The 18,406-nt window shown below is 43.0% G+C and overlaps 1 protein-coding gene across 1 annotated transcript; it reads right to left on the reverse strand.

Moving 5' to 3' along the window:
* Positions 1 to 9,003: 9,003 nt before the first annotated feature.
* Positions 9,004 to 17,765, reverse strand: SUMO2 (small ubiquitin like modifier 2). Its single transcript, XM_037493376.2, has 4 exons — positions 17,597 to 17,765; positions 15,985 to 16,116; positions 11,172 to 11,243; positions 9,004 to 9,671 (listed from the first exon to the last, which is right to left on the reverse strand). The coding sequence occupies exons 1-4, from the start codon at positions 17,615 to 17,617 to the stop codon at positions 9,609 to 9,611; spliced, it is 288 nt and encodes a 95-aa protein (XP_037349273.1). The 5' UTR covers positions 17,618 to 17,765; the 3' UTR covers positions 9,004 to 9,608.
* Positions 17,766 to 18,406: the final 641 nt, after the last annotated feature.

The raw sequence follows: 18,406 nt of genomic DNA on the forward strand, positions 1-18,406 counted from the left end.
GCCCCACCTGGAAATCTACGGAACTGGAATTTCCAGAGGTAGGGTACTGTGATGGCTATCTTTAAGAAGTGAAACAGGTAATTCTCCCACATGGCTAGTCTGATAACCTCTGCTTCAAAGATAAGGAATCAGTCCCAGAAGAACCCCTTTAATCTAGTCTGATATATGAAAAAGTATACATTTATGTAAAACAGCTGACTCAGGATGTCTTAAGTCGGTCCATTTGGCACATTCATTATATTTTAAAGCAAAATTGCCAGAAATTTCTGTAATAACTTCCCCTCTTTAATTTGTTCAGACACTTTAGTTTTGCTTTTTAAAAAAAAAAAATTATTATTTATGCACACAAGAACTGGGGTACAGGTCAGAGGTGTGTGGAGGTTGGGGAACAGAACAGGCGGATTGACTGAAATACACTGCTGAGGGGAACAGTGGGCAAGACAGGAGAGGTCTCCTGCGCCATGTGGGTAGCTCCCTGGCTGGGGATCGAACTCGTGCTGCAGAGACTGTGGATAGCTTCATAGGTTGTGTCTTAACCCTTGTGCCACCCGGGAGGCCCCTGTACCCCAGTTCTTGTATGCATAAATAAACAAATCTTTAAAAAAAAAAAAAACACCAGGGGCCTCCTCCCCGGTGGCGCAGCGGTTGAGTGCCGCATTGCAAAGTTGTCCGCAGCCTCTGCATCGCCGGTTCGATTCCCTGCCGGCCAGGGAGAACCCCACATGGCACAGCAGACCTCTCCTGCCTCACCCTCTGCTCCCTCAGCAGTGTCTTCGCTCCGTCTGCCTGTTCTGCTCCCCGCTCTGTCTCTGGTGAATTCTCTCACCCTCCCGCACCTCAGGCCTGTACCCTAGTTCTTGTATAAATAAATAAATTTTTAAAAAAACAAACAAAAAAAAAACCACACCCAAATATTTAACACAGAGCAGCTGTGATTGAAACTAAGCAAAGGATTCCAAATCCTGGCCCTCTCTGTCCTTGCTGGCCTTTGTCTCCACTGTCCTCCACTTTCTGCACAACCCCCAATGTTACAATGGATGCAATTGTAAAACCCCTGCAATTTTCACCTGCATTTTCCCTCCCAGCCCCGCCCCTTCACCTGCTTTTTATAGATGCTAGTTCCCCCTTATCTGCAGTGGATACATTCATTCCAAGACCCCCAGTAGATGCCTGAAACCAGATAGTGCCAAGCCCTATATACACTACATATTTCCTATGTATACATTGAATGAGCTAGTTTAATTTCTAAATTAGACACAGTAAGATTAAGAACCATAACTAGTAATAAAATAGAATAATTATAACCATATACTGTATTAAGAGAGTGAAAAAAAAATCAAGTTTCAGGTAAAGGAAACATTCAATTGCAGAGGTTAAGTCAGCAGCAATAAGCGCTATCACCTTCTAGGAGGGGAACAGACGTCTGAAGTCTGGAGCCAACCCCTTCCCCAGTGACCTGTAGCATCCAACCAAATCAAGTATTTTCTCGAGATAGATTTTTATCTCCCAAAGCCTTTGCCTTCCTTACACAGACTGCATGTGCCAAAGAGATGATGCTAAAGTATGCCGGTCCTTCTGCCTGGAAATTAACACGTGCCCAGGAAAGTGCTTCTGTAATGTGTTTGCTGTAATGTAACTCCAGCTTTTTACGGAGAAGCCTGCCTGTACCAACACTATATAAACCGGACAGAAAGAAGGTGGCTGGGATCCTTTCCTACTGACGTTTCCTTCCAGTTAACTCCTCACCCTGGACTTCAAGACTATATCTCCCTTCCACAGTAGTGTGAATGTAGTCTTTCTTAAAATCTAAGAATTAAAGGTGTCTCTTATTAATGACATAACTTTTGGAAAACCCCTGAAGATGATGGATGGTTGCCAGGGAAACTAACTGGACTAAGGCATGGAACTTTCTATCCTGCCTCCTTATCCTGACTGAGGCTGAGTTTAAGTACCAATGGTCAATGAGTCAGTCAGTCATGCCAATATAATCAAGCCCCCATAAAAATCCAAAAGGAGGGAATTCAGAGAGTTTCCAGATTACTGAACGTAAGATTTGGGGAATGAAGCCTTTGAGGTGCCATGGAAACCCAGTACCTTTCCCCCATACCTGGTTTCATGCATCTCCACCACCTGATTCTTCGCAAGTAATAATGCATCATGACTTCTCTGACAAACCAATAATTTCCCTTTAATATGGACAGGAGGGCCTCCCTGGTGGCACATGGGTTAAAATCTCAGTGCGCTATGAAGCTATCACCAGCCACTGCAGCATCAGTTCAATCCCCGGCCAGGGAGGTGACCCACATGGCGCAGCAGACCTCTCCTGTCTCCCCGCTGCTCCCCTCAGCAGTGGATTTCAGTCAATCTGCCTGTTCTGTTTCCCGATCTGTCTCTGGTGAATCCTCTCACCACGCCACACCTCTGGCCTAAACCCCAGCTCTTGTATGTGTAAATGAAAATAAATCTTTAAAAAGAGAAAAGATAATATGGACAGGAATACTGCTGGCTTTTAAATTTGTTGCTCCGTGCACAGTAAATTTTATTCAAGAGTGCAATATACAACTTACTCAAAACAGAATATTCTGGAAATGTTCCTTATCAGTTGTGCCTAGTAAAGCAGTAACTAAATCATAAACAAACATAAAAATATGCACTGTCACCTCTTGGCTTTCAAGCGTCTGCTTTTGCACTACCAGGGCAAAGTCATCTGAATCCCCTACTTTCAACCTGCATTAATTTATTCCAGAATGCTAGAGGAAATGAGCAATATTCATCACCACCTTACTGGGATTTATTAGCCTTAGATGCAGCAATTAGATTTGAACCAATCTCTTAGATCAGTGTCTTTCACTAAAACCCAATATAAAACTATTTATTGAACCACATGAATCTGCAGAGTTTTTACTATTTTTGAGCTGTAAGTATAGCAATTACTTATCTTTAACACAGCATAGTCTTAATATTTTCTATTCATTCTACTTTATTATTCAAGGAAAATGCTGGTCATTTGATATTGGACTTGGTTAAGCAAGCGAATAAGTTGCCCATCCACAAGGTTTCTAACAAGCTTTCTCCCCAACCCCCAACATCGCAGGGTGCCACATTAAGAGTGACTTAACTGGGCCTCCCTGGTGGTGCAAGGGGTTAAAACACAACCTATGGGGCCTCCCAGGTGGCGCAGCGGTTGAGCACTGGGTTGCGAAGCTGCCCGTAGCCTCTGCGGCGCCGGTTCGATCCCCGGCTGCTCCCCGGCCACCGGAGGAGGGTCCCACATGGCGCACAGACCTCTCCTGCCGCCCGCTGCTCCCCTCAGCAGTGTACTTCGGTCCTTCTGCCTGCTCTGCTCCCCGCTCTGGCTCTGGTGAATTCTCTCGCCCTCCCGGCTTCTGACTGTACCCAGTGCATGTATAAACCAAACAAACAAACAAACAAACAAATGGATAAATAAGACATGCCTCTAGAAAATTAAAAAAAAAAAAAAAACAAAAAAAACACAACCTATGAAGCTCTCCACAGCCACTGCAGCACAAGTTCGAACCCTAGCCAGGGAGCTACCGACATGGCACAGCAGACCTCTCCTGACTCACCCGCTACTCCCCTCAGCAGTGTATTTCAGTCAATCTGCCTGTTCTGCTCCCCACTCTGGTTTTGTTCCCCACTATCTCTGGTGGGTCCTCTCACCACCCTACACACATCTGACCTGTACCCCAGTTCTTGTATGCCTATTTTTTAAAATTAAAAAAAAAGAGTGACAACCACACACATTCACACATGCACATTCTGCATCCAACACTCCTAAAGCCAAATTTAGTATGCATCTGCTCATTCTTTTTGTGGCCTATCCTCACACACACAAGGGCAGATCAATGCTACTGTGACACAGCCCAAGGAGTTCATTTTCTCTTAAAACTCATTTGTCATTAAAAACAAAACAACCAGGCCTCCTCGGGTGGCGCAGCAGTTGAGAGCTGGGTTGTGAGGCTGCCAGCAGCCTCTGCAGCGCCAGTTCGATCCCCAGCCACGGCCGAGGGTCCCCCCCCACCCCACACACACACACCACAAAAAAAAAAAAACAACCAATGGGCCTCCCTGGTGGCCTAGGGGTTGAATCTCAGCACTACGTAAAGGCCCTTGGCAGAAAAGCAGCCTGAGTTCCATCCCTAGCCAGGGAGCCGACCCACATGGCACAGCGGACCTGGTGGCACAAGGGGTTAAGCACCACACTATGAAGCAATCTACAGCCTCTGCGGCATGAGTTCGATCCCCAGCCGGCCAGGGAGCAATCCACATGGCGCAGCAGACCTCTCCTGACTCACCCGCTGCTCCCCTCCGCAGTGTATTTCAGTGTATCTGCCCACTCTGCTCCCCACTCTGTCTCTGGTGAATCTGCTCACCCTCCACACCTCTGGCCTACGCCCCCATTCTTCTATACAAAATAAAAAATCTCACAATAAAGGAATAATTCTTTGTAAAACAAAACCATCCCAAAAATTCATTTGCCATTAAACAAATGAATTGACCAAGAGGTTTCAAATATGGAAAATGGTTTTAAGTTCTTGCCCTGTCTTTATTCAAAGTTAAGAGAAACAAAGTGATATACATACCCTAAGGCCTGACATGGCCCCTTCAGGTCCTTTTTAATTTAAATTGTAGAGCCAGCACATCATTACATCACCCCATTATTTCCTGCACCTCTCAAACTGAGCTGAGTAAGATTATGTGGTTTAAATTTGCCTTACCTCAATTCCATGCTACTACTACTCTATTTAATAAACAAGCAAACAAAAAACCTCCCCTATGCCATGCTCACCTAAAGGTGAATTTACCCTTTTACAAAAATAATTGCTAAAGTTATTAACACAAAAGGGTATGCCCTTAATATTCCAAAAATCGATAACCTGTGGCAAAGTTAGCTATACAATATGCCTTAAAAATATAAATTGCAAAAAACACAAATATCCCATGAGAATTCTCAGACTTCAAATGGATTTACAAAGGCCCCAAGGGTGTAAGGAAATCCTAACTATCTCATACATAATCACATGTCCCCACTTAGAAATAACACTCCACATTCCAAACAGCAGATTAAATTCCAACCTGTTTAAATACTCTAATTATGTTTCACTCTGTGCAACACTTTTCATTAGCTTATCACTATACAGATCCAAGTCTCACTGTAAGAGGTGGTCTTTTTTGGAACACCCAGGACTAACCCTCAGAACACCGAGTTAGTGTCAGAAAGTTGAAGCAATGAGTAAGATGGTTCCTTTGGTTCTTAAAGTTTTGGAGAATCATTAGATAAGAATAGTTTTTCCTTAAAGATTTGTCAATTGGGCCTTCCAGGAGGCGCAAGGGGTTAAGCAGCAGCACTGTGAAGCTGTCCACAGCCTCTGCAACAGCATAAGCTCGATCCCCGGCCGGCCAGGGAGCTACCCACATGGCGCAGCAGACCTCTCCTGACTTGCCCGCTGCTCCCTTCAGCAGTGTATTTCAGTAGATCTGCCTGTTCTGCTCCCTACTCTGTCTCTGGTGAATCCTCTCACCCCCTGCATCTCTGGCCTGTACCCCAGCTCTTGTATGCATAAATAAATCTTAAAAAAAATTGTCAATTTAGTATTTAGCATTTAGTAAGTACCTATGACATTAAGATTGTACTGTTTAAAATGAATAGGAAGTTCTCGTAATGGCCTCCAGTTTCTCATTTACATTAAGTGCAAAACTCACATCCTGTGGCAGAACCCTTACTTCGCACTGAAAATAGTAACTTACGTTTAGAGTCCAGTATGCAAGTGACAATGTGCCAGGCAACTGAAACATACTATCTCAGTCTTCTCCACAAGGTACTTAACTCTGTAATTTGTTTTGTTTCTTCTACTTAACTCTAAGTTATGAGGATTCCAAAATTGCTTCTCAATTCCATAGTACTTTGAAAATACGTTTCTGGAGAACACAGGCACTGGTAATTTTTAAAAGCTTGCCAGGGAATTCTAATATAAAGCCGTGATCCAGATTCAGTTAGTCATTATTTAAAAGTGGTAGCGTCATTAACTCAAAAATAACATTCACTGGCACAGCTGGCCCTCTCCAATAACCACAGTCCTCAGAAAGACCATGGAAGTTTTTCCCAGGAGCCTTTTCTCCAATCCTGGGCCTTCATTGTCTACTGACCCCGTGGTGTCACAATCTCCCATATCATTACACACTTTGACCCAAGTCTCCAATTCTCCTCCAACTGTTTACTTTCCCATCTTCCATTCAATTTATCATCCCCTTTAGGTAGAATGCAATCTGATCATCAGATTAAAATAATTCCCATGAAAACATGAACAAGAAAAACTATGAGATAAATTAACTTGACACTCCTATTTCTGAAAAGTTGGATATACCTTTTGTTTTGGTCTTAAGCAGTTTGTAATGGATGAGGGGTACTTGAGAATTAAATTTCTCTCATCTTCCTATCCAAAACTTTGTTCACTTAGCTATGATATGAACAAGTTATTAAATCAAGGGTGTCAGAAAATTTAGCTCAACTGTTCAAAAGTTAACCAAAGTGTCAATCTAATGCCCATTATCTGAACCATTCCTGCCCCGCCAAAAAATACTCAGTATTTTCACCAATTCACTTGTTTTCAAAGTGTTTAAAAAGTGCTTCTTTAATTTTTCCACAGAATACGTCTCTTATTGGGCCTCCCTGGTGGCGCAAGGGGTTAAAGCACCGCACTATGAAGCAATCCGCAGCCTCTACCCACCAGAGAGCAACCCACATGGCACAGCAGACCTCTCCTGGCTTGCCTGCTGCTCCCCTCCCCTCAGCAGTGTACTTCGGTCAGTCTGCCTGTTCTGTTCCCCACTTTGTCTCTATTGAGTCCTCTCACCCCCCGCATCTCTGGTCTGTACCCCAGCTCTCACATGCATAAATAAATCAATCTTGAGGAAGAAAAAAGATTATCTGTCTCTTACAACCACTTATGCGAAACAGGGTGAGAGCAACAACCAAAAAAAGTTAACAGAAATAAGGGCCTCACTGGTGGCCTAGGAGTTAAGTCTCAGCGCTATCACTGAGATGGCCCAAGTTTAATCCCGGCCAGAGAATTAATTCATTCTGACCCATATGGCGCAGCAGACATCTGTCTCGCCCACTGCTCCCCCTAGCAGTGTACTTCAGTAAATCTGGCTGTTCTGCTCCCCACTGTCGCTGGTGAATCCTACCTCCTGTACCTCTGGTCTACACCCCAGTTCTTCTACGCATAAATTTTATTTATTTTTATATTTTTTGAAACACTAAGCTTGGTATTGCTTTATTTATTTAATTTATACAAGCACTGGGTACAGTCAGAAGCGCGGGAGGGTGAGAGAATTCACCAGAGCCAGAGCAGGGAGCAGAGCAGGCAAAAGGACCAAAGCACACTGCTGAGGGGAGCAGAGGGGAGCAGCGGGCAGCAGGAGAGGTCTATGCGCCATTGGGATCCTCCTCTGGTGGCCGGGGAGCATCCGGGGATCGAACCGGCGCCGCAGAGGCTGCAGGCAGCTTCACAACCCAGCACTCAACCACTGCGCCACCAGGGAGGCCCCTACACATAAATTTTAAATAGAACAGAAATAAAGTGACTCCTAAGCAGATGCACTGACCCAAGTATCACCAGGCCACAATATAGCATTAACTATGGAAATGCCCTTCCACGCATTTCCCTCTGGCTCTTTTTATTCTACCAAGTTTTTCAACTATGGAAGAATTTAAAGTTTCTCTTTCCCCAACATGGCAAAAGCTCAGATATGATATCAGCAAATTCCTGGTAAGTATATTATCACTAAACAAAAACCCCATTCAAGACCCCCACCCCACCCCCTCATAATTAAGTCCTCTGGCTTGAACTTTAACCCTGACTTGGTGGGCATCACAAATTTCCACTATTAAATAGTACCTAGGACAAGAGAAATATACTTACCTGACCTCTTTTGAGAATTCTTGGGGGTAGACGCCCCATACTGTTTCACAATATAAATTGTAAAGACAGGCTGGTATAGCACTATACATACAGGAAAATAACAGCTGATTCAAGATTAACTTACACATACAGATCCAAAAGTCCACAGGATTCCTGCTGTCTCTGGGGAAGCCCATTCATTAGAGAAATGAATGTAACAAAAAAACCACATTGCAAAAGAGGTAGAGTGAATTAAGTGAATGACAAAGCATGACAGAACAGGAGCACTTGATCCAAACAGGTTATACTGATAGGAGTGGAAATTTGGTTTCCTGAGAATCAGTACTGGAGAATTCACATAACAGGCATCAGGAAATCTAAACTTTTAATTTCACTTTTATAAGCAACTAGCATAGTGACATAAAGCCTCTGGACCTGTTTCATCCCTAAATCAGACTAGATTAAGAACATCGTTGCAGTTTTAATATCCTGTTCATTGGACCTGAATCTATGACCATTCCCCATACATTGGAATTTTAAATGTTTATTCCCCGCATATTTAAGGCTGTAAGAATTGAAATATGTAAATAGTATTTTTATCACTTAATTCCTGTCCTTCCGTATTCTCAAGGAAGGAAGCCTACTTTAGATCTTTAGGCTACTAACGATCTATTTTAGATTAGGGAGTACTTATTTATTCATCAAAGTGAGGGCTAGAATGTTCGAGTGATTTATCAGCAGCCAGCAAAATCAGAACTTTTTTCCTGGCTGCATGTACTATCCCACTATGCCTAGGTAGTGCTTACAGAAAACAGAAACATTACAAAGACTAATACAACACTATGATCCAATTTTTTGGCTAATAAGGCTGCACATTTGGAAATGCCTAAGTTTTTTGAACAAAGAGGCTGAAACATCCAGTTGTTAAACTTTGTTAATCTTTGTTTCGCAGTCTGTCAGAAATTCAAAATAACTCTATTTTCTCCTTGAAATGTTAACTGAGCAGGCCTATTCATGTCATGCTTTCCCCTAAGCTTCCATTTTCTACTTTAATATGCCTCAAAATAAAGAAAACAGCTCATTTTAAACAAGAAGTTTATTTAAACAACAAGACGCTTGACTTGAAGGGAAAACTATCTAGGATTCATTTGTTTTAGAGTAATTTATCCCTACTTAAAGACAGATTGCCCTACATGTAACAGCTACGTACAAAAAAGTTATAAAATTGTCCTTGGTTTTACAATGATAAATGAAAAACATTAAAATTCTCCAATCGAACAAGGTATGCAAGAATTTTTATGTTGTTCTTTTTTTTGTTAAACATTGAGAGCAAAATAACTTACTGGAATATAAAGATAAGAGCTGAATGAGCATGCCACTAATGGAGAAAGGGGGTGTTTTCACAGAACCAATATTTTTTTTTCCCCGTCCCATCTCCATTTGCTGTCAATCAAAACATACCATTGGCCATTTAGTTAAAAAAAAAAAAAATGCAATATGCTTGTGCACATACACCAGTTACTTTATGTACAATAAAGGAATGGGGAAGGGGAAAATGAAAGAATAGAGAAAACTATACTGTAGTAGTCAGGATGTGGTGGAACCAAATTGCGGTTTTCTAATTGAGAATGTCTTCTTGGTCTGGAGGAACAGAGTTCTGGAGTAAAGTAGCAGGTTCCCTTTTTAGTAGACACCTCCTGTCTGCTGTTGGAACACATCAATTGTATCTTCGTCCTCCATTTCCAACTAGCATAATAGAAAAAGTAAATTGAAGACCATTGATTATTAAACTTAACACTTTAAATCATCAAACTTAAATATCCTGGGGGGGAAAAAGGCACAAATTCCAGGGTTCTTTTTTTTCCCACACCCCAGAACCTAATGCAGCATCAGATTTGGGTTTACATAATCTCTTCCATTTGGTATTCCCTTTTATTGAGATTATAAAAAGCTTTGTTTTTTAAGTTAAAAAAACCTGAGTATGTTTTCAAATGATAAGAATTTTTCACATTCATCTAGAGAACTCAGCTCCTCCTTGTGGCTATGTACTATAACTGCTTCTTTCCTTGTGGCTTGTAGTGGAATTGCTTCTTAGAGTCTAGCCAATGGAAATTTCATCAAAAGATTTTCCCCTCAGGAACAACTCAAAGACACTTCAAACTTTTGAAGATCATCAACAAAACCACAAGCTGGATGTGGTGCTTCATTCACACCATATTTATTACTTTCTAGTTTTTAATGGGGTTAAAAAACACACAAGGATTCCAATTTAAATGTTTTCTCCCTGAAAGTATTTTCCCCCAAAATTGGAAGTCTTAAATGAAATTTAAGAGTACACGGAAACAAAGAGCTTCTGCCATAGTGGCCAGCCCAGTCAATCCCTTACAAACTGACAAAATAACTGAAGTGATATGTAAAGAGATTAAGGGATCAGACAGTTTCACTCTGTGAAGGGTTTGGAAAACCACCTATTACCAAGAACCTGCCCTATCAAACCAAGCTACTGGAAGACTTGCAGTTAGAGCCATTAGCTCCCTTCAGTTCCCGAGGATTCAGTATGAAAAGCTCAAATAAAATCGTCACAATCAACAGCCCACCAATCACCTGTGGGGGGAACTCTGCATATGATCAAGAGTTGTAGCAACAAAAAGCAACAGAAAAAACATTCTGAAGAAACGAAAAGTCTTATTTTGTCCAAAAAATGCTGGCAACAGTAAAAAATGGGTTAAAGTAACTACATGACCTATTAGTTCTACTAAATGACAGCTAGATCTTTTATAACCATTGGCATTTCCTGACCCTATCACTATTTTCTTTTTTCTGTTCTCCTTTGGTCATATATTACATACCTTTTTTAAAAAGAGATTTATTTTATTTATGCATATAAGAACTGGGGTATAGACCAGAGGTTGGGGGGGGTGGTGGTGAGACAGAGTGGGGAGCAGAACAGGCAGATCCACTGAAATCCACTGCTGAGGGGAGCAGCGGGGAGACAGGAGAGGTTTGCTGTGCCATGTGGGTCAGCTCCCTGGCCGGGGATCAAACTCAGGCTACAGTGGCTGGTGATAGCGTAATAGCATTGAGACTTAAACCCCTGAGCTACCAGGGAGACCCTATTACATAGTTTGAATTCTGGTAAATAGCTGTATATATATTCTAATACCAAAAGTGCATCAATTCATAAAGCTGTTGAGAGAATTATAAAAAAGGTTTTGGTTTTTCTGGTTAGCACAAAGAGAGTTTTACCTGTGCAGGTGTGTCTGTTTCATTGATTGGTTGCCCGTCAAATCGGAATCTGATCTGCCTCATCGACAAACCCTGGACAAGAATTCAAAAGTAGGAAGTATATTTAAAAAAAAAAAAAAAAAATTAAGAACTCCACCTTAAATAAAACTAAGCACATACTTACGTTAAAAGATATCTTAATAAATGCTCACCAGTAAGTTACTAGGTAAAAGGATTTGGGCTGCTTTTCACTTTCACTAATTTAAACTTCATCAAGTGCTGTATATCAATTGCCCCAGTAAAATTGGGGGAAAAAAAAAAACCCACAAATTTTATAGGTAAAGAAGCTAAGAAAAAAAGTACGTTGAACTTTCTTTAGAAAATGTTTTATAAAGTCTTCTTTGAAAAGTTACTCCAAGATTGAACAGATCATACCTGAGGGTCTACCACTGCATTTAAAATAAGATATTGAAAGGAAAATCAAGACACACACAGAGCAGCACTCCTTGATACACAGAAGAGTTCTCCAAAAGAAAAACACCCTTAATAACAATGTAAACAAGTCACCTAAAAGAAGTAAAACTGCCTGAAAAACTAACTGCCTTACCTCTTTTTCTATCATCATGCAAAAGTAACATATGTCCCACCCAGCGCAAAGCAAACCACAGGTATTCAACAAGTTCTTATCCTTGGGCAGTCAGGATATTCCCAACAGAACACAAGGAATTAACTGTCCTGAAACCCTAAGACCATAATCCATACTCATGAAATTCCTGGAATAGCTCCAAAGAAGCACCTGGCTTTTAATTTGCTTCTCAGTATTTATTGGAACCTGTAACTATTGTCAACTTCTCACTAGAAAATAAAGTGAGACTTAAACCCCTTAAACTCCAGGGGAGATAGGAACCTGACCTTAGTTCCACTATATCCCTTGCACACAATTCTGATGGAGTTATGGCTCTAAAATGCCCATCCACCCAAGTTTTTTTTTTTTTTTTTTTCATTTAAAAAGTGTGAAAGTTTAAAGGTAAGCTGGGGAGCTTTACTAAATAGAGGGAAGTGAATTTTTTTATTACTGGAGTTTAGTTTCAATTAAGGAGATAAATGAGCTTGAACACATCCCTTCCACGTTTCATTTAGTTCCAGTGTCAAATGAAGATAAGAAAGTATATTTCAAATACACTGTTGTGAAATATTACCTTGAAAATTTGCTTTCTAGGAACCATCTTACAAAGTCAATCCTGAACTGTGCTCAAAATTACAAACTACATCATTACACAAACTCCCTGGTTTGATATTTAAGAAAATATAACCTACTCCTGAAGTACAAACATATTAACAAAGTGGTCATCTAACACCTGCGTTCCCTCCCTTACTTAACAAGGGCTCATGGAATCGGTCCTTAAAACACAGAGGTCATGTTTTCCTTTATAACTCTCACCTTGGACACCACCAGACCAGACCTTGTTTTGAAAAGTACAAGGAATCTCCCACCAGGTAGGTGTCACCCACAACCTTAGTCCATTCATGACAAATTTAACATGTGATCACACAGAGCAACCAAGAACTGAATGCCAATTCATTAATTAGTATTATGTATTTGCAAATATCCCCTTTAAAGACTCCTTAAAGCAACAAAATACTAAGCATTACTTTCTTTCTTTACTACCTCTATTGGCAAGAACATAAGTCAATGGCAAGATCAATTCAAAACAAAAGGGGAGGAAAAAAGCAGGCCCAAAACACAAGCAAACTGTATTCCTCTTTTGCAGCCTGTGTCAATTACACTAGATTCAAGTCCAAAATTCAGAAAACTTACTTTTCAAGACTCTATAAACCATGTTCAGTTTTCAAACCAGTATTTGGGGCGTCTCTGCTATATAAATCATTATCTGAGTTTTATAAGGTTGTGAGCCCTGAAGAGTTATACATTGTTCTTTGGATCATTTCCTCATTGCACAAAAATGAATTGAACCAAATCAAATTTCTGTGCTCTCTGACATCAACTTACACTCCATGAAATAATCTGTAAATCCACAAGAGAATGGAATAGTATGCTCTTAATTAGCTAAAAATGGTTGACATGAAGTGGACAAATTCCAACTCCACATATGCAAGAAAAACTTATTTACAAACTAACCTTCCAATGCTCAGTATGTTCCTCATCATCTTAAAAGCACTTGTTGAGCAGGTTCTATATGCCAAGATGGGGGTCTAGCTGCTAGAGAAATGGTCAGCGAAAAGGCTCGTCCTCATGGAGCTTACATTCTGGTACATGTAGTCAGTGATCAATGCAAACACCCCTCCCCCAGTCAGAAAGAGTTGTATGATGAGTGCTAGGAACAGGGGCACTGTGAATTAATCAGAGTTCTCCAAGTAACGGAGCAAGAGTGAATGAAAGAAAACCATTGGAAGGCTTTGCATTATCAAATGGAAGTATAATGTAAGCTATGGCATTTAAAATTGTCTAGTTGCCACATTAAATAGCTCACTAGCAAACATTTTAATTCAATGTACTCAAAATACTATCATTTGCAACATGTAACCAACATTTTAAAAACTGAGACACTTTCTACTGAGCCTTCAAAATCTGGTATATACTTTACACTTTATAGCACCTCTCAATTTGGACAAGCCTCATTTTAAGTGGTAAACAGTCACATGTGGCTTGTGGCTACTGTGCTAAGACACCATAGATTTAGGTGGGGAACATAACATATGCATGGATTCTTAACTGAATTACAAAGCATCATCAAAGATGATTTCGAGGTTTTGCTCTCAAACGGGATGCAGAATGGTGCTACTTACTGAGTAAGGGCACCAGAGAAAATGATTTCTTCAAGTAGAACCAAAAGTCCCCTTGCAAATCAAATGTTTGAGATGCCTATTTGCCATCTACTGGAAATCCTCCAGAAATACACCGCCAAGTGAGTTTATTAGAAAGTATGAGCATTCAATTAATCTTGACAGGAACCCTTAGACAAAAATTCTCAACTGAGCCCCTCACCCCTAAAAAAAAAAAGGAAAAAAAAAAAAGTCTGGCTATGCAAGTTAGATAAAATATTCTAGTGTTTTGATAGTCTAAAAAGGACTGGCTCAATAAGATACTTCAATGCCCTTTTCCACGGAGAAACCATGTTTCGGTCAAAATTCAGACTATTCCCAACTAAAGAGAAATTGTGAATAACCATTTTTTCCAAGTTCTTCCTGGATCAGATCTTTAAACTTACACCCCATCAGGTAAGGAGTGGAATTACATGTCACGGGTTACTAATGCTTTTTCCCTGTAGTGTAGTGGCCCCTACAGTTTTGGTCAATCCCAATCCCAATCTTGAGCCTAGTAACTCAGAAATACAAGAAAACTTTCATACTAAGTAATGCACTCAATTTATGAACATGGCAGGAAAGCAAAAAAGTTTTCTAAAGTTTTGATTAACCAAGTAACTCAATCTGATCAGACAATCTCCTATTAAGAACAACTTGGCGTACTAAGATGGTCTCACTATTTTTCTGGCATATGGGATGGCCCAGCACATGGTTGGAATGTGGTAAATATCCCATCGATAAACTCTCTGAGGCCCCTACAAGGAATACAGGCTATCTTGAAAATAGGTACAGTAAAATGCTCAAGGTTAAAGCTAGGTGGTGAGCCCATGGGTACCGGGTATGCAAAGTCAGTTTTTTCACTTTGCTCTATGAAGTTTTCATAATTAAGTGCTGAAAATATGTTTTAAAAACTAAAATATAGTTATAAATAGGAAAAAGTTAAAAAGATACACAGAGAATTTTGAAAACCAAGTTTAAGCATGTGTTTCTATTTTGTATAAGGCTTTGCTACATAAGATCTACAAAATGATCACCTTGGAGAATTCCCCTGTCACCTGCAGGGGCACTAGCGTTCAAATATGGAAGTCAACAGTGCAAAAATTCCTTAGCACTATTAATAAGAGGAATTTAACCAAAATTCACTAAAGAAGAGTATATTGAACATTGTGTCTGTATAAGGAACTAATGAAAATTTTGTTTTTTAAGGACAGTTTGCAATATGGATAAATTGTCAAAAGAATGATTTTCCACAGCTTTTACAGTACATATTCAGGGTAGAAAAACACTTCCAACAGGTCATTGTTATTAGATTAAGTTACTGAGGGACCAGTTTTTGTATTACCTGCAAAATTCACCTTTAAAGTTGTCTCTATATTGTTACAGACTCAATATCACAAAAGGAAACTTCTTTTGTCATAATGTTTGCATTAATCTCCCAGCATCTGTTCATTTCTACTTCCTCTTCTTCATGTCTATTTACTATTTTCTGAGTAAAATGCAAATATCCCTATAACACAGGAATGTTTATACTTGACTCAGTTAAATTTACTGCTATTAGTATAAAAAGATCAATTTTACAGGAAAACTACAATATTCTTAACTCAATTTTACTTTCAAATTGGTTAAAATACTGCTTTGACACTAGCAAATATGAAACTGATAAAAAAGAAACCTGACAAAAAATTTTACCAAGTTCATTCTTACTTTCTTACAAAAGTAAAATTATGTCTCCTCGGGAACAAACGAAGTGTTGTGACTATAATTCGATGCCTTCCTGGCATAAGCCTAGAATCATATATAATACTAATCAAACCATCCTAAGGATTTTCATGAAGAATCAATATACCAAAGGTATAATAAAGCTGATAATGCTAAGCATACGTACATATTCATCTACTAAAGAGAGTTGATTATGTATCATGCTCACCTAGTTTCTACAAGAAAAGAAGGTTTGGATTGTTTTTTAAAGAAGTTTTATTCAGTGGAAATGCACATGTCAGTTCCTCACCTGTCGTTCGCAATAGGCTTTCATTAGTTTACTAAGTGGTGTATGCCTCTTAATCTTAAACTGCACCACAGAACCATCCTGACCCGCCACCTTCAAATTAATATGATCGTTGTTCTCAGTCTTGACTCCTTCCTGTTGAAAGAAAAATAAAAGTATAATTTGGAAAATGTGAAAAACAAATTATCTTTTAAAGCAGCAGTAGCCCAAGTTGCTTCAGAAATCAACAGGTTTCCCCTTCCATGCGATACCAGAGAACAGGGCATTTCTGAACTGCTGAAATCAATGTGAAAGATGAGAAATCGGGAGCAACCACATCAGCTAGCTGTCAGAGAAACAGAAAGGCAGTCTCCATGCAGTGCCGTCAGTGGCAACAATCGATTTGGAAAGATGGGTCCTCCTCAATCTACTCCAGGGCTCTCCTTTGAATCTGAATTTTCTAAAACGGGGTTCTTTCGCATGACTCTCAAAACATACCTCCCCCTCCAAAGAGTAAAAGCGACCCTTCTCTCGTCAAAGTGTTGTAAAGTGCAAAGTATAAGAAAAACAACCGAGAGCTTGCAATTCAAAATTCACTCCAATTCTCTTGTTAAAAAGTTACCAAACGCAGCTTTGCAGAGACCCGAGCAATCTGCTCTGCGTCTCCCCGAGGCCGCGGTCCTAACTGGGCACCCCGGCCGCCGTTCGCCCCTCTCGGCCGCTTCGGGCGTGTTTGTGCGAGTGAGGTGCCCGCTCCCCCCTCCCCTTTGTTGTCATGGGTCAAACGCACTTTTTTTCCTGGTCGATTTCTCCCAATCTTACATTCATCACAGCCAAAGACGACGAGTTCCGCAGCCCGCTAAATCACTTCAAAAAAAGGAAGGGCGGGGGAGTCGCAAAACGAACCCCAAGCCCGGGCGCCCCGGGCCGCACGGGGAAGAGCTCCCGGTTCCTCAAAACCCGCGTTAAAAAGTTCGGGCCCGCCGAGCACCCCGCTCCTGCGCCTCCAACTTCCCGACTCCACATGGCCTCCGCGGGAAGGGGTGCCCGGCACCCGGGCCGAGCCCCTGCCCATCCCCCCGCGGGGTCCCGGGGCCGCTCCGGCCGGACGGGCTCCCCGGGAATCCCCGAGCCCCGGCCTCTCGCCGGCCCGACGGGCATCCGGCCCCCCGGCAGCCCATTGATTCGCCCCGAGCCTGGCTCGGCCGGCGCGGCCGCGGTCGGGGCGCCCAGATGCCCGCGGCCCCCACCGGGGAGCCCCGGGCGCAGGGTCCTCCCCGCCGCGGCGGAGGGCGGGACCCGCGCGCCCTAACGCCCTCCTCACGCGCGCCCGGCCGGCCGGGCCCGAGGAGCCCCGCTCGCGGCCGGTGGGCCCGCGGGCGCCCGCGATCCGCCCGCCCAACTCGCGCCCCGCGCGCACTCCGAGGCGGCCGGGGGCGGGGGAGGCGGCGGGGCCTCCTCGGCGCGGGCGGGAGGAAGGGGGAGGGAGGAAAATGGCGCGGAGCGCCGGGCCTGAGCCGCGGCCGGCCCCGTGGGGGGCCCGGGCGGGCGCGGGGAGCCCGCGGCGGGCTCCGGCCGGACCCCGGCCCGCGTCGTGACCCCGGCCGCACGGCGAGGCGGCCGGCGCCCGGCTCACCTTGGGCTTTTCGTCGGCCATGGCGAGCGCCGGAGTCTCCTCAGCTGCCGCTTCACAAAAGAGGTACCAGGTCCGCACCGAACGAGCACACAAGCAGCACCAGGAGCGGCAGAAGAAGGAGGCGGCAGCGGTGGAGGAGGGAGAGGGCGCGCGCACGTCGTGCGCTCCCTCCCCCCACCCTGCGTGCGCGAGCACGAGCCGGCGGGGCTTCCCATTGGCTGCCGCCTCGCGGGAGCGCGCAACGCTTACATAACCACCCCCATCCCCCGCCCCGCGCCGCCCCGACTGAGGCCCGGCGCCCGCCAGGCCGGCGGGAAGAGGCGCGGACACGCGCACCCGGCCCGCCGCGGGGGCGCGCCTGGCTCTGGGCGGGGCTGTATTGTCCTCCTTCGGTGGTGGAGCTAAATCAAAATGGCTTCCAGCTGGTCCTTGGTGGGGACGAGGAGGCTTGAGGCCTAGACGTGACACACAGGCCGGGGAAGGCAGACTGAGTAGACGAGGAAGGGGGAGCCTAAATCAAAGCCCCAGACTGAGGTTCTGGGAAAAAATCCTCTTGTTTAGTGCCCCAAATGCAGCTTTCCTCACGGTTAGAGGAACATCACACTTCCTCTCAATCGGCCTCTCAGCCTTTGAATTTTTAAAAGCTTCAGCCTCAACCCGCTTCCCACCCGGCTCTTTCCTCAGTTCGGTGACTACTTACACCCTACTGGTCACCCTGTTCTTGCACTGTGGAAAAATGTTCATCCCCTGAACTCCTCGCTCAACCTCCAAGAAGAAACATTCCATCCGAGAGAAGTACCCAATATTAGC

The sequence above is a fragment of the Talpa occidentalis genome, unplaced genomic scaffold, assembly GCF_014898055.3.
Source record: "Talpa occidentalis isolate TD23 unplaced genomic scaffold, MPIMG_talOcc4v2.1 talOcc4.7, whole genome shotgun sequence".
Classification (NCBI taxonomy): domain Eukaryota; kingdom Metazoa; phylum Chordata; class Mammalia; order Eulipotyphla; family Talpidae; genus Talpa; species Talpa occidentalis.